This window comes from Mesitornis unicolor, unplaced genomic scaffold (assembly GCF_000695765.1).
Source record: "Mesitornis unicolor isolate BGI_N332 unplaced genomic scaffold, ASM69576v1 scaffold32399, whole genome shotgun sequence".
Classification (NCBI taxonomy): Eukaryota; Metazoa; Chordata; class Aves; order Mesitornithiformes; family Mesitornithidae; genus Mesitornis; species Mesitornis unicolor.
Window position 1 is genome coordinate 1 of NW_010208723.1, and position 15339 is coordinate 15339.

Here is a 15339-nt window from a genome sequence, read left to right on the forward strand (position 1 = left end):
GGCGGCAGAGGCCAGCAGGGCTGGTGACAGGCAGGGATGGAGACACCTGGGTTTGGGTGACCACCTCTCCCTTCCTGCAGAGCGTCTGAACATCCAGATCGTGACCGGCCAGAGCCGCACTGGCCTGCTGACAGCCCAGGAGGCCCAGCGTGTCCGGCAGCTGCATGAGGAGAACCAGCAGTTCCTGCGCATCCCACGGAGGTGAGTCCTGCAGGGCTGCACCTGGATCCTCTCTGCAGAGCGGGCTCAGCCCCTTGGTGGCTGCAAGCCTGGGGACAGCACTGTGCTTTGCCAGTACCCACTTTTTGGGGAAGCCGCAGCCTGGCTTGCATGAGCCTGATGTAACCTGCACAGGTGCTGCTGTCTGCATCCAGGCTGCCTAGTAAGCCTTTCCAGAGCTCTGTGCATAGTGGACAGAGAGGTGAATCCACTATCCTAAATGCTCTACAAATCTTGAGAAGACGACTTTGTGAGATCTAGTGTCTCGATCTAGTGATGCGATACTGTCCTCTCAACTAGCAGAGTTTAGAAGGAACAAGGAAAAAAGGCGTGCTTAAAGCTGCTGGAAACAGGTAGACGCACATCTGAATTGTAACCATCTCAGTGTAGCTGAGTCTGTGGTGCCTGTGTTCTTCGTGGATGTTTATTGCAGTAATGTAACTGGTCTAACTGTTACTTCAGACCGCTCACTCCAAATTGTGCTTGTTACAGGCCACGCTGGGATAGGACAACCAGTGCAGAGGACTTGAAGCAAGCTGAGAGGGAGAGCTTTCTTGAGTGGCGGCGGCAGCTTGCCCAGTGAGTATGCTACTTTTGTCTGGGTAAGGAGCTGGTGGGATCTGGAGATGCAGGAAGCAGTGGGTTGTATTTATCCTTGCTGGGCCTATAACATTAACATCTTGTCAGTAGCTCCCTATAATCATTTTGGAAGGCTGAACAGGCCAGCCACAGTGAAGTGGAGGAGTGGGGGGTGTGTGTCTCCTAAGAGTGATAGTGCTGCTCCGAATAGAGTGCTGTGTTGCCAGCCTGCATACACCAGCTTGTGCTGGTCTGGTGCTGTATCTGCTGGCCTGGAGCGTTAGGTGGTATCTACTTGCACCCTGTGCACCCATGCTTGCCCTGAGTCATTCAGGTGACGGTTTCATAGAGCTATTTCAGGTACCATCCGCAGATTTGTTATTTTTTCCAGTTGGTACTTGATTGAGTAATAACTGCTGGCATTTGGGATAGCTTCTCTCATTTGTTATCATGGTTCTGAAGTTTCATGAGCAGACTTCTGATGAGTTTTTGCTCTTGCTGTCATTTACCACCTCTCCATCAGTGTGATTAGGAGCCATTGTGTCCCCACTGAACCAGTGCCACTGACACCAGTTTACCCAGGTGCTTGATCTATTTGCAGAAATAGTACCTACTAATGCATCTGACTTGATAGCTCTCTTTGAAACTAAAATCTCCTGCATCTAAGGAAGAACTTGTGGTGTGCTTATTGCCTCAAGTGGGACCAATACGATTTCTTTTTTTTCTGTTTTGCCTTAGCCTTGAGGAAGAAAAAAAGCTAATTCTAACGCCGTTTGAGCGAAACTTGGAATTTTGGCGTCAGCTTTGGAGAGTCATTGAAAGAAGGTAAAGCATACCACTATCTGATTTTCACAGGAGCGTTTCATGTGTTTTCCTGAATTGAAGCTTTTGAGTCAAGCTTCAGGTGTCCACGCACAGGAGAAACAGTTGCAGTTAGCAGTGTTTTGTTATCAGCACTGAAGTGATTTTGTTTTGAAGTGATCAAAATGTGCTGTGAAGAAAGGCAGCTGCTCAGTGGTGCACGCCAGCTCTTAGTACTGTGATTCTGCAGGTGGTTCTCCGCGAGTCTCCGATGATTCTTCAGATGCTGCTGCTCTTGGCCCCTTCCAGTAACTCTCTGTGGGAGGCCTCTTTGGAGAATGACTCTTTGAGGTCCTTCGCCAAGATTAACCCTTTCACCTCTTTCTCTACCACACAGCTGCAGCCCGATGTTCAGGGTCAGGAGGCAAGGGAGATCAACTAAGTAACATTAAGAAAGAGCGAGCCTGTTGGTCCTTGGCCTCTTGCCATGCAGAGAAATTGCAGCAGTGCACAGAAGACAACAGCCTGTCATATCACAGAAATAGCTTTGTTTGCTCTGCTGAGCTGTAATACAATAGGAGCGCTATCTGCTATGTTAATCTAACTGGGGCATTTAATTTCACTAGTAATTAAGTTTGAGATCATCTCTTCTCATTTTCCTAAAATTGAAAAATACTTCACCAGTGAGGTCATGGTGAGCTTGTCCTTCCACAGAAGTGGCTTTGTACTGGGCTCTGCTAGGCCTTTGGCTGGGAGAGAGCTGGATCTGGAGTATCCACTACAGGGTATCCTGATGCGCAGTGTGAGTGTATTGTGTGTTTTGAGGTGACTGGAATGTGTTGTTAATGCCTCTCTGCTCTTTTTGGAGCTTTTTATTTCATGTAAAGTGAGGATGCTGTCTCAGAATCAAACAGGAAAGTCGTCCAGGCCATCACCTTGCCAGATAATTTGATCTGTTGTCAGCCTTTTTTCTTTTGTTTGCTTCAAACTAGCTCCCAGCAGTGTGATTTAGTAACTTCTCTGTATCCTGTCCCATTACCATGGTGTCAGCTTTCTCTCATACTGATCTTGGAGTTTCTGTAACTGTTCAGTACCTCTTTATATCCATGCAGCTTATTAAATTACTCCCTTGGGGGTTTTATTGATTTTTTTTTTTTTTCATATGTAGCCAACTGCCTAGTGAGGCTTGAAATTCTTCATTCAACCTGTGGTGTTCCGAAGCTGTCCTGAGTTAACAGAAATCCCCGTCAAACAAATAGAGTCAGCATGTGGTAACCGGTTTTTTAAATTACACAGAATCCCAGAACATTAGGGATTAGAAGGGACCTCAAAAGCTCATCCAGTCCAATCCCCCTGCTGGAGCAGGAACACCCAGATGAGGTTACACAGGAAGGCGTCCAGGCGGGTTTTGAATGTCTGCAGAGAAGGAGACTCCACAACCTCTCTGGGCAGCCTGGGCCAGTGCTCTGTCACCCTCACTGAGAAGAAGTTTCTTCTCAAATTGAAGTGGAACCTCCTGTGTTCCAGCTTGTGTCCGTTACCCCTTGTCCTATCGTTGTTTGTCACCGAGAAGAGCCTGGCTCCATCCTCGTGACACTCACCCTTTAAATATTTATAACCATGAATGAGGTCTCCCCTCAGTCTCCTCTTCTGCAAACTAAAGAGCCCCAGCTCCCTCAGCCGCTCCTCAGAAGGGAGATGCTCCACTCCTGCCAAATTACCTGCCTGGAGAAGCACTAGAGGAAGAGGTTGTAGTTAAATTTTCTCCCTCCATTTGAAAAAAGAAACATGGATGCATCTGGTATCTGAAGCCAGCACGCTTCATTTGTGTGTACAGTGTATGAGTCTTGCTCTGGTGTCTGGGTTTGGGAGACGTTTCCTAAAAGCATACATGTAAGGCTTTGCTTGTGTGGAGGAGCAACATGTTTTACTGGAGTCCAATTCTTTCACTGTTCTGTACTTTTATGACAAGAAGAGCACAAAATAAATTTTGAAGATGCCTCACAGCAAATGCTTGCACTGTCCCAGTGTTCCAGAATACCTCACCATGTAGGAAAACAGAATCACACAGAATCACAGAACGTTAGGGATTGGAAGGGACCTCAAAAGATCATCTAGTCCAATCCCCCTGCCGGAGCAGGAACGCCTAGATGAGGTTACACAGGAAGGCATCCAGGCGGGTTTTGAATGTCTCCAGAGAAAACCACGTCTTCTCCCTCTGTAGCCACTCTGACACAATTTGGGGATGAGAATAGCCAGAAATAAAGTAACGTTGTCACTGTTTTTAGTAGTTTTTAGTAACATTCTAAAGGATACAATACCACTACGCTGGTGCTTGCCTGCTGAGCATTTCTGAAGGAAGATGGATTGGCAAAACTTGGATACTTCCTTTCCTCTTGCTGGCTGCACAGGACGATTAGCCAAGTGAGGCAGAAATACTGTACAGCAGTACTGGCTTGTAGCACAAGCATGGCTCTCCTGGGCCATGTGTGATGCTGAGATGCTTTGTTAATTCAGCAAAGGCACTTAGTAGGATAACGCAGTTAAAACCATCAACATTCCAGGCAAAACCTAAAGGCGAGTAATGCGCTGTGCCTTGCTGCTTGCTTTGAGGCAAGGTAAGAAAAAGTACTTTATGGAGCTTTCTTTTGTTTTTGCAGTGATATTGTAGTCCAGATAGTAGATGCTAGAAACCCCCTTCTGTTTAGATGCCAAGATCTGGTAAGTAAAGCACTTCCTCGAATATTCTCTTAATTTTATTTCTTAGAGTTTAGATGATTTAATTTTTGTTTAACACGTTCAGCCACCTTGAAGCTGTTCTGCTGTTGTGCCTAAGTGGATATCTTATTTATTTATACAAGTATTCTGACATCAAATTATTTTTCTTCAACGTTTGTTGATACTTCATGTGGTGTCGTAGATTTAGAAGCATTTCTGCAGGTGTTACGTAGCAGATACTGTGTTGCTCATCAGTACCCATTAGAAGTGTCTGTAGTTAAAGGAAGTGCTCTGTTTAAAAGCACAGTGGAATAAAAATGAGTGAGGAGTACTGCACTGAAAATGAAGGATCAAGAATTATTAAAGTGACAACTTTGTAATAATAGACTATACAGCACTGTGCATCAGTGAGGTACAACATTGCTCCAATAGTTGATCTTGGGAAGTCCTGCTGTGAGGTGCTGGTTCATATCTGGTAGCTCTAAGCAGACAAGGTGTTTGAACTTGTGGCAGTTGCATGCTCCAGTTTGTTCTTGGAGCTATCTGCTAAGCACCTCCATCTAGCCCAGGGGACGCTAAGCTTAGCTACATTCATATGAAACTGGATGGGGTAACTTGGCTTCCTGCTCTTGTATCACCTTGGAGGGAGGAGTCGTCTAAACCAGAGTACAAACTGATCCTTCTCTCGCTTTCTTCAGGAAAGTTACGTCAAGGAAGTCAGCAATCACAAGGAGAACATGATCCTGATAAACAAAGCAGATTTGCTGAGTGAGGAGCAGCGGGCTGCTTGGGCACGGTTCTTTGAGAAAGAGGGCATTAAGGTGGTGTTCTGGTCAGCTTTGGCAGAGTGCAAGCGGCTGTCTGGAGAAGCAAAGGTACTGTAGGTGACCAGTTCCGACTGGGTTTGTGCTGGCTGCCTCTGGTAACTCGTTTTGCTGTTATGTTCGTGATATACCTGAGCACCCTTCTAGGAAGGGCACAGTCCTTGTCTCAGGGAAGTACCATTCTAAGGACCTGTAAAGCAGCTGTAAAATTTAATGATTGATTGATGACACAAAAGTGAGAGAGTGGAAGGGTACAAGTGGTACACCCTTCTCTCGCTGTTTGTAGTGCTTGCAATTTCTCTTTCAAGGTTAATGACTTGATAAATAATAGTGAACTAGAATTTAAATTTGTTCCTTGAGGCTGATGAGTAGCAACAGGAACAGCCTTTGTAGATCTGTTTGCAAACTCTCAACTCATTGAAAGAATTTGAATCCTTTTCAAGAGGGATGCTGTGAGAACCAAGGTTATCTGTACAGAGGATTTTTCTCTCCCACTCTGCCCAGTGGAATAAACTGTGCTGCTGCCTAAAGTTTTGTGTTATCAGTAAATGCCACTTCCAGATTTTACTGGGTTCATCTGTTACAACCATCGCTATTTAGCTATGGAATATCTCTTTTCAAAAATACGTAATCTGTTCAGCTGGCTCACAGTTCTTGAACAAAATGTTTTTAAAGAGTTCAAGATGGAACTGTTATGAAAAGGTCTTTCTTTTTAAATGGGAACTGCTTTGCAGAGAAGAAATGTAAAGACTTGAGACTGAAAATGAGTCAGCTTGAAATCATTATCATGGGATCTTTAGACCTGAAACAAGGTGGTTTTGTGTTCTGAGCATTTTGAAAAAAATAAATTCATTCCTATTACTAGGAACACTTAATTAAAAAAAAATCTGCTGGGCTCTGCTGCTGCTCTGTGTAAGGATGCTGTCAGTGTGTGCACATTCACAGTTGTGCTTCTAGAGAGAAACCTCTAACAACTTCACAGTGAAGCTAGCAGTCCCTCTTGGAATACTTTTGTCATTCTCCTAAAATGGGCTTGTTTTTTCTACAGAAACCATAAAAAAAAACCTTTGTGACATTGTCAGGAGTGAATTGCCAGTCTGTGGGATCTGGCTGATGAAAAGATAGGTGACTGCACTGCAGCGACTGCAGCCCACAGCAAGAGTTAGTGTTGTCTTTACATTTCACCTGTGAAATACTCTTCACACAGGAACTGGACCCTGATGATGTAGCAGAGGACCTGAGTGATGCCGACGATGAAAGCACCAGTCCAGAGGAAGACAACACAGAACAAGAGGGTGCAGAAGGCACGTGCACAGGCGGTGCTTTGCAAACTGTAAACCAAGCTCTGGCTAGTGATGATGACAGTAGTGATGAATATGAAGACTGTGAAGATGATGAAGAGGAGGCCTGGCAAACCTGTTCTGAAGATGAAGGTGGGAACAGAATACATGCTATTGTCCCAGAGAGGATGGAAAGCAGGACTGATGGTGCTGCTGCAGTGCAGCACGTGGTGCAGGAGCAGAACAGGAACATCAGGAGCTTCAGTCATCTGGTACAGAGAAATGAGTTGCTGGAGATATTCAAAACCATGCACAATGGACCAAGGGTGAAGAATGGGGAAGTAAATGTTGGGCTGGTGAGTTGGACTTGGTGCTTAACTGGAACTTAATTAATCTGAAGTTTAATTCCATATGCCTTCTGTGGGATAAATTCATCCTGTAGCTTGGCTTCCTGCAAGAGTAAAAAGCTAGCAAGCATAAATCACCGACAGTTTTGGCAAAGGTTAATTATTAAAGTACTTCTTTGTCAGAGCTCTGCCGGTCTTCTGGCACTGCCCTTCCTGATACCACTGTTACCATTCCACTTCTTTATCGTCTAGGTGGGTTACCCTAATGTTGGCAAAAGTTCAACCATCAACACAATCCTTGGAAATAAGAAGGTGTCAGTGTCTGCTACACCAGGCCGTACCAAACACTTCCAGGTATTGCTGACAAAGAGCATTGATCTTTCTATTTCTTTTTCCCCAGTGGAAGAGAGTCTCATTGTGAACTCGTTGCAGCCATGTGGACTCACTGAGAACTCTACCAACTTGAACTCTGCCCAGCAGAGCAGATTGGAGAGGAGTGGGCTTGACGTATATGATTTTGGAACTTCAGTTCTTGCATTCAAACTCTTGGTACAGTTTGAGAGTCACTCATGAGGGCTGCTGTGCAATGGGAGATACTTTGGGTAGCTTGGCCCTTCTTTTTTCAACACCAGTCGTGAGGAGAGAACCTCTGAAAAATGAGTGCTCCTCTGAATAGCTAAAGATCAAGCTTTCCAACAGTCCTACTTGTCCACAGTCATGGCTGTAAGTCTGGTTAGGCTGCCGTTTTCATATTGGTCAAGCTCTTGATTTTGACATAGCAACTCCAGTGCCATAAGGAGCACTGTGGGATTTGTACTTGTGTCATCTCCTGCCTGTTTCACAGTTTCCAACACAGTTAAAGGTTTCTGGAGTGCTTGCTTCTCCCCCGATCATATTGGAGAGCTGAAGATCTTGCTGCCCCGATCTGGACACCTTATAGGCTTTGGAAGTGTTGCTGTCTTCCACATCAGATTTCCTTAATTCATTGGCTGGGACAGCAGGGCAGATGTCTATGTTAGTTGAATTTCTGCTTGTTCTCATTTGCATCCATGTTTCATCTATGCATTTGAGTGTGTTTTTGGGTTTTTTTGTTCCTTTTACCTCCTGATTTGCCTTGGTGAACTAATCATTTATTTGTTGTGTAGACCCTGTATGTGGAGCCTGGCCTGTGCCTTTGTGATTGCCCCGGTCTGGTTATGCCATCTTTCATCTCTACCAAGGCAGAAATGATTTGTTCTGGAATTTTGCCTATAGACCAGATGAGGGACCATGTCCCACCCATTTCTCTAATATCCTTTGCATGGGGTTTGTGAGAGTGTTGGATGTGGAGCATGCAATGTGGCATGTTCCTGCCCTGCTAGGGACGTGCGTGCTCATGTGCTGAGGGTGGGGGGGACTCTCACTGGATAAAACAGCCCTGCTGTGTTGGTCTTTCCCCACCTTCATTCAAGTTTATTTTCTGGTCAGACTTGGATTGTTTTTCTGGTTTGTGACAAAATCCAAAAGTCATTCTTAATGTGTGCTCTTGGGCAAGATTACCTGTGTGTCTGAAAATCACCAGGCGGTTTCCTTCACTAGCTTATGTTTGCCAGCATATCCCACGAAACATATTGGAAGCAACCTATGGAATAAATATCATAAGGCCAAGGGAAGATGAGGATCCGGATCGAAAGCCAACAGCTGAAGAGCTGCTCACAGCATACGGATGTGAGTGATGATCCCTTTAAAACCTATCACCTCTGCCGTGTGCATGGTCCTGAACGTGGCCTTAGGAGAACTTCTTAAAGTTAGGCCCGACTCAGGTTTATTATGCTTTGAACCTCCCCACTAGGACTTGCACTCCTCTCGGGAAAGGACCTTTGGTACCAGCTGATCTCGTGTGTTGCAGTGGTGCTTTGCCAATCTGCCTGACAGATGTAGTGGTTGTGTTGAGGATGAAATGTCCTGCCAGTCTGTGTAGTGTGGTGCTCTCATCCTTTTAAATACCTGCCATCAGCTGTGTCTTGAATTAGACTTTGAAGAATGCAGTGAAGGTTTATCTCCCTTACCTGATACTCTGATGCAGTTAATCTTCTATGACCTTAAAACAAATATAAAAATCCAGGAAGATGTCAGCTCTCATCATTCCTTTCAGGTTAGGATGCTTCTGCAGTCAGCAAGGTTCCCTTTTTCCCCTGCTTTCCCCAGGAGAAGTCTCTTTCTAAGAGAGTTTTTTGAGAAAGGATACAAATATGCAGTTAAGCAGCAGTGAAGAACGTGTTAATTCTCTTGTCCTGACACAAAACGTACTTTGGATTTGTCTTCCAGGTATGAGAGGCTTTATGACAGCGCATGGACAGCCAGACCAGCCGAGGTCAGCTCGATACGTGTTAAAAGACTATGTCAGTGTAAGTTCTTATTTCTGGGTCTTCCTGCTAGGAGGTAAAGGTTTGACTGGAGCATGAAGGAGCACAAGAAAGTGAATTCTGTTTCTCTGGATAAAATCTCCATATATTACAATAGTTTTTAAAGCAGGCTAGTTTTATGTTTTTAAAATAATAAATTGAATTTCTCAAGCTGCTTACTCTTAAAAAGATGATTGCTTAAAAATGAAGTGCTAGCTAAATAAGCTATCATACCTCTAAAATAGGCATCACATATTCAGGAAATGAACCCGTCTTGCGTAGTTGGACACTATAACTTGGCACTAAGGACTGTAGATCTGTGTGTTGTAATACAGAATGCTTCTACAGCACCTCTCAGCAACTTTTTGTTGAGTATTTCTTAATAGGATCCCTCCAGTACTCCTGAGAGTTTTGCACTGTATTGTTTGCAGCTGGAAATGGTGCTTTGAAGTAGAGGTAAAATGGTGCTTTAACTTAGAAGTCAAGCCAGTTGTTGCCTAGGAGGAGAAATCAAATGTACTCATAGTCTGCCCCAGTGAGCCCCTGGACTTCCAGGGCTGCTCTTAGCTTGGGAGTTGTTTTCTTCCCCCTCTGGGTGTCTCTCTGAGTCTTTTGTGTGTTGTTTTGTTGTGGGTTGTTGGTTGGTTTTTTTCCAAAGGTTTGGTTTGGTTGGGTTTGTTTTTTGGTAATGACTGTATCCCATTGCTTTACAGGGGAAGCTGTTATATTGCCATCCACCTCCTGGCATTGACCCAAATGACTTTCAGCACCAGCATCAAAGATGCCCAGAGAGCAGAATTGTGCAGGCCAGCGGACAGGTGAAGCCTGAGAAGAATACCAAAGCGAAACAAATTGAAAATGTGGTAGACAAAACATTTTTCCACCAGGTAAATTCTGGAGATTTTTTCTAGGAGTTTTCACAGCAGCACTGGTGTGTCACAGTGACTGGGAAAAAACAGCCTTGAGAATGGAGAGGTGCTGAGTTGTTAGCTGTGCCAAGGGAGGCTCAGGTTAGAGATAAGGAGGAAGTTCTTTACTGAGAGGGTCGTCAGAAGCTGGAACAGGCTGCCCAGGGAGGTGGTGGAGTCACCATCCCTGGATGTGTTTAAAGAGCGGGTAGATGAGGTACTTAAGGATATGGTTTAGGGGGTAGACAGGAACGGGTGGACATAATGATCTCAGAGATCTTTTCCAACCGAGCGATTCTGTGTGTGTGTGAATGGTGTTTGGGTGCCACTGGCATCTGCGTGTAATTTCTATCCAAGTGTGCTCTGCTCTTTTTATTGTCCCCTAAATCACTGGGGGAATGTCCTAGGTGACTGAAAGGTAGCTAATGATGTGCACGTAGGTGACTTTTAGAAAGTCGGTGAGGTGACCCTCATTGCTGTGGGCCTAACATCAATCTTGAGCAAACAGGAGAGCAACTGGGCAGAGAGACAAGGAGGGAGGGTGGTGTGACAGCAACCAACCAGAAACATGGTTTTGGACTAACAGGTCCTTCAAACTAACTTTGCTGTCTTGAGATGACATATTAAGGGGTCATGATAAGCTTCTTAATGACAGTTGATTTAGTACTACATGGTTGTTTGACTCAGAACCTGAAATCGGATTAAAAAACCCACAGAAACAGATTAAAAGTCTAACAAATCTCAAATTTAAATGGAAAATAGGAATATGTCTTAACTTGTGTGCTTCTTGTTAGGTCCCACAGAGATCTGTTTTGCTCTTACAACACTGGAAAAAAATTATTAACGACTTGTAATGAAGGGTGTTTAGCTGTGAAGTGGACAGGTCACAGCGTGATCTGTTCTGCTTGGTCAGCTGGATGTGAACAGTGTTTGTTTCAGCACAGATAAATACAGTCATGCATTTTGAAAACAAGAACTCGGGCACTTTTCAAAAAAGTGAGCTATTTCAGAAAGCTATGACCTGAAAGGAATCTTTGAGATTACCAGACTCTTCCTCTGGCTGCCCGAAGCACTGGCACAAGCTGCGAGCCCCAGCAGTGCTACCCACGCTCCAGACTCGAGCAAGTTATTTAAGTCTCTGGCTTTTCACAGACAGCAGATTTATTTGAAAAGACAATCTGTTGTGTGCAAAGCAGAGACTGTGAGAATCAACCCTAGCACCATGGCTAATACCTGTCGGAGCTTGGTGTCTCGTCAGCGTACCGCCTCTGCTTGCAGTGGTAGGTGCTGAGGACCTGGCGCAGCAAGGCATGGCTGCAGGCAGCACTGGAGCGTGCTGGCAGGCTTTGGTGTGACCTTTCCTGCAGCTCTAGAGCTGGGTCTGAGCAGGTCTTCACAGAATCCCAGAGCGTTAGGGATTGGAAGGGACCTCAAAAGCTCACCCAGTCCAATCCCCCTGCCGGAGCAGGAACACCCAGATGAGGTTACACAGGAAGGCGTCCAGGCGGGTTTTGAATGTCTGCAGAGAAGGAGACTCCACAACCTCTCTGGGCAGCCTGGGCCAGTGCTCTGTCACCCTCACTGAGAAGAAGTTTCTTCTCAAATGGAAGTGGAACCTCCTGTGTTCCTTGATGGGTTTGAGCTTGCCTGTGTCTGCTTTTATTAATGTGTCATGATTCCTTGTGGTAAAATATCTTTATAATTCACTGGTGATTGCGTTTCCTCTTCCAGGAGAACGTTCGTGCCCTGATGAAAGGGGTCCGGGCTGCGATGGGATACCGGCCCGGCAGTGGCCTCGTGCCTGTGACTACACCCAGTCCTGGGAATGTGGTAGGAAAGCCCTGGAAAAAACATGGAAACAGGAACAAGAAGGAGAAAATTCGCAGGATCACTAAGCACCTGGAGGCTTAGCTGTGGCATGGCTCTCTGGCAGGTCCAGTGCAAGGACCACACTGTCCTGCAGGCCTGAACTGAGGGGGGAAATAAAAGGATAAGTGGGCACTGCTAGCTCACCAAGGAGCTCCGTGCTATGGATTGGCCTGGGCCAGGGATGAGGGTGGGCTCTGGTAGTTGGAGCTCATCCCTTCTGAGAACAAAAGGGACCTGGCCCTTCGTGTTATCTGGCAGCCAGCCGAGACATTTGACAGCTGCTGAAACATCCTTTCAATGGGAGCAGATGGAGCCATGTGGGAATGTTTTTTCCTTCCATAAAGGATGTATTTTATTGCTGTTGGGATCAAAGCAAGCCTTGTAAAACTGACTAAATCTTTAAACAGCTGAATCTCAATGAGTGATGTTTGTTACACTTTGAAACACTATTGCTCATTTTTTTTGTTTTGTTTTGTTTTTTAAAGCTTGTGGTGTTTTGACAGAACAATTTAGTGTGTTGAAAAATGAGGTAAGAGGATCTTTCTTGCCCTCTCCCTTCTCTGCTCTACCAGCCCTATTCTGTAGAATCTGGTACTGAAACCACTCTCTTTGTCCCAGCTTAAGGCAGAGCAGAGCACGGCACACAGTGCAAGCAAAACGTTGCTTTTATGTCCTTCACACTGAGCAGGTATCAGTTGGTTTTCTGTGTGACTTCCCATTGGTATTTTAGAACATAAGCTCTGAGTGACTGGACAAAAATCTGGTGCTAATTTGTCCTTAAATATACTTGAGATTTCACTTCCTATATGCTGTTGTGCTGTATCTCACTGACCTGTTAGGCACTGACCTTGTCACAGAAGTGTCATAACAGCAGATTTTAATGGGTACGTTAGTATTTGACCCTAAAAAGACTGTTCTTACTTGGGGTCAGACTTGAGTGAGATTTACTCCTTGGTTGCCCTGCTAAGAAGATGTTTGTGCTCTTGGTGAGGGCTCTTCATTTCTAGACCAGCACAGGGCGTAATGATAGGACTGGAAAGGCTCACAAAGACACATTGTGGTTTGTTGGTTTTTTTTAGGTGGTGAAGCAGAATAACAGATGACACTGGTCTCTGATACTAAAAAAGGGATTGATGCCTTGTAATTTTGTACTTTCCAGGCATTAAACATGGAGGGAGAAATGGAAGCAACTGCTAAGAAAAGCCACAGCAGATTCGGGCCATGAACCAAGCTGGTTTTGGTTTTGTGACCCTTTGCTTGTCCTGTGTAGCCAATTTGCACTGCATACACAGAAGGTTCCCTGACAGCAGAGCTCTCGCCTCGGCTCCTGCTTCCCTTGGAGTCCTTACTCTCAAGTTCTTCTCTTGCCTTCAGTGATGTTACAATTTCCCTGCCACCTGTACAACTAAAGTGTAATTACACTGAATGAATGCAGTCATTACACTGAATGAATGCAGTCAGTGATGTTTTAAGTCTCTGTGAGCCTCCTTGGTGGGCAGGCTGTGTCCTGGTGTAGACCCTTCCAAATCTAGTGAGTAACAGCAGTCCCCAGGGCCTGAGGCTTGGGACAACTCCACTTGGTGCTCGCAATGAGACCTGCCCGACCACTTGCAGTGTTTGCGTGAGTGAATGGAGGATAATGTAAATACAACCGAGCAAATAACGTTTGCTCAAGTTTGCTGAATGCTGAGTGCTCGTTGCTGGACCATAAACGAGTTGTGGATGTAAAGGCTTGTTAATATTTTATGCTGCTATTCAGCAGTGGGCAAATCAGGTAATAGGCAAGGATGGTGGTTAAATTAATGCTTTCCCGTGGTGGCTTGGTCTGTTGCTGAACTGCACCCACCCTGCCCTACCCTTGCTGGGGAATGCTGTGAGGGCCATGCTGACAGCTCAGCACAGCGCACACGAGCAGCTGGCAGGCGTGAGGCAGCGTGGGGTCAGCTCCGTTGTCAGAAGCCTGCACAAAGGAGCCGTTGTGCTTCACCCTGGCCACCTGCTGAATGGGCCTCTCTGCTGCTCCCCTTGCTTTCCGCAGAAGCCAAGTTTCAGCTTCTGAGTGCTGTTTTCTTACATTGCCCTGTGCACGTAGAGGGAGTGTGCAGGCTGCAACCAGCTCCAGTCTGTCCTTCGGGATCGACAGCACTTTCAGCACCGCAGTGGTCTGCCTCGCCTTTTAGGGGGCTTGGTTTTGTAATGCAAGCAGTTTGTTTTCCTGACTAATGTTGGTATGTGCTGTCCTGGTATTAGCAGCAGAGATGGTTTGGGAATACGGCTTGAAGCTGAACTCCCCTTCTACAATGTCTTGTGCTTGCATCTTGAACTGCACCTCTCCCACTGCAAAGCAGGAGCTGGAGCTGCCTTTCTCCTCCAGGTCTCTCCTGTCCAGTTTAGGGAGCCCTAGTCCCACCTGGAGTCTTCCCAGCAGTGCCTGGTGCTGCACCGTGGGCAGAGAGGGTGGTGCTGGGTCCTCTACCTGTGGGATGGTGCCAGCAGCCGGTGGTGGCACTCCCTGCTCAGGGACTCTTGGGGCCAGCCATGCTGGGGATGCCAGCCACGGGGCACAGAAGCTCTGCTGGGGAGCTGGGCTGCGTGTCCTGGGGACTCTGGATGCTGGCTGCGCTGTGCTGGGTTACTGCCCATGGGGCTGCTCAGATCCAGCATCGCCCAGCGCCGAGTGTGGCTGGAGCAGCCTGTCCCTCTGCCCTAGGCTGTCATGCAGGTACCTGGGGCAGGGCCAGCAGCGGGTGTCCGTCCTCTGCCTCCTGTACAGCCTTCTCGGCCACATCTGCGATCAGAGCACTGCTCGCCTGCCAGCTCAGCATCCAGGAGGGAAAGGCTCCCTGCACCCTAAGGTTGGTGGGGACGCCCTGCAGCCCTCTGCCTGCCCTCTGCCTTAGCCATGGGGTGCCGTGCCTGCCTGCCAGAGGTGCTGCTCTGCTGCCCTGGTGTCCTGGGTTTGGGGGTGGGGTGGATTTTGGCAGCCTAGCTGAAGATGGCATGGCAAATGCAGCCCCTCACATGGTGGGCTGTGAGCTGCTGCCTTTCGGGGAGGTTCAGCCTCCCTGTGCCATTGTGTCTCTCCCCAGATCCTTATGGCCAGCGTAGTCTGCTTCATGGTCACCCTTTTTCCCCCATGCCTGCCTGAGTGCCAGAAGACAGCAGCTTTGTGCAGGGGTGTCCCTCCCATCACCAGTGCAGGTCAGTGGCAGCCTGCTCTGAGCTGAGAGCTTTGGGGACCACTGTATCCCACCAGGCATGGGCACCCTGGGGACAGCAGCACCTGGGATAATGGTGTGGCACCCTGGATGAGAGGGGTGGTTGGGTGGCCCCTGGGACAGGCGAGGAGTGGGGGACCCAGCACAGCCCATGAGGGCAGGATAGAGGAAAGCTTGTACCCAAGCATCACC

The 15339-nt window shown here is 46.8% G+C and overlaps 1 protein-coding gene across 1 annotated transcript; it reads left to right on the top strand.

The window, feature by feature from the left end:
* Positions 1-42: 42 nt before the first annotated feature.
* LSG1 (large 60S subunit nuclear export GTPase 1) lies at positions 43-12089 on the top strand (the record flags this gene model as incomplete). The annotated part of the gene is made up of 12 exons (XM_010192601.1): positions 43-201; positions 712-798; positions 1537-1623; positions 4260-4320; positions 5016-5192; positions 6349-6777; positions 7021-7122; positions 7914-8073; positions 8347-8475; positions 9076-9155; positions 9866-10039; positions 11792-12089. Coding segments are annotated over 12 exons (1825 nt in total), but the record flags the coding sequence as incomplete, so codon positions are not given.
* Between the last annotated feature and the right edge of the window lie 3250 nt (positions 12090-15339).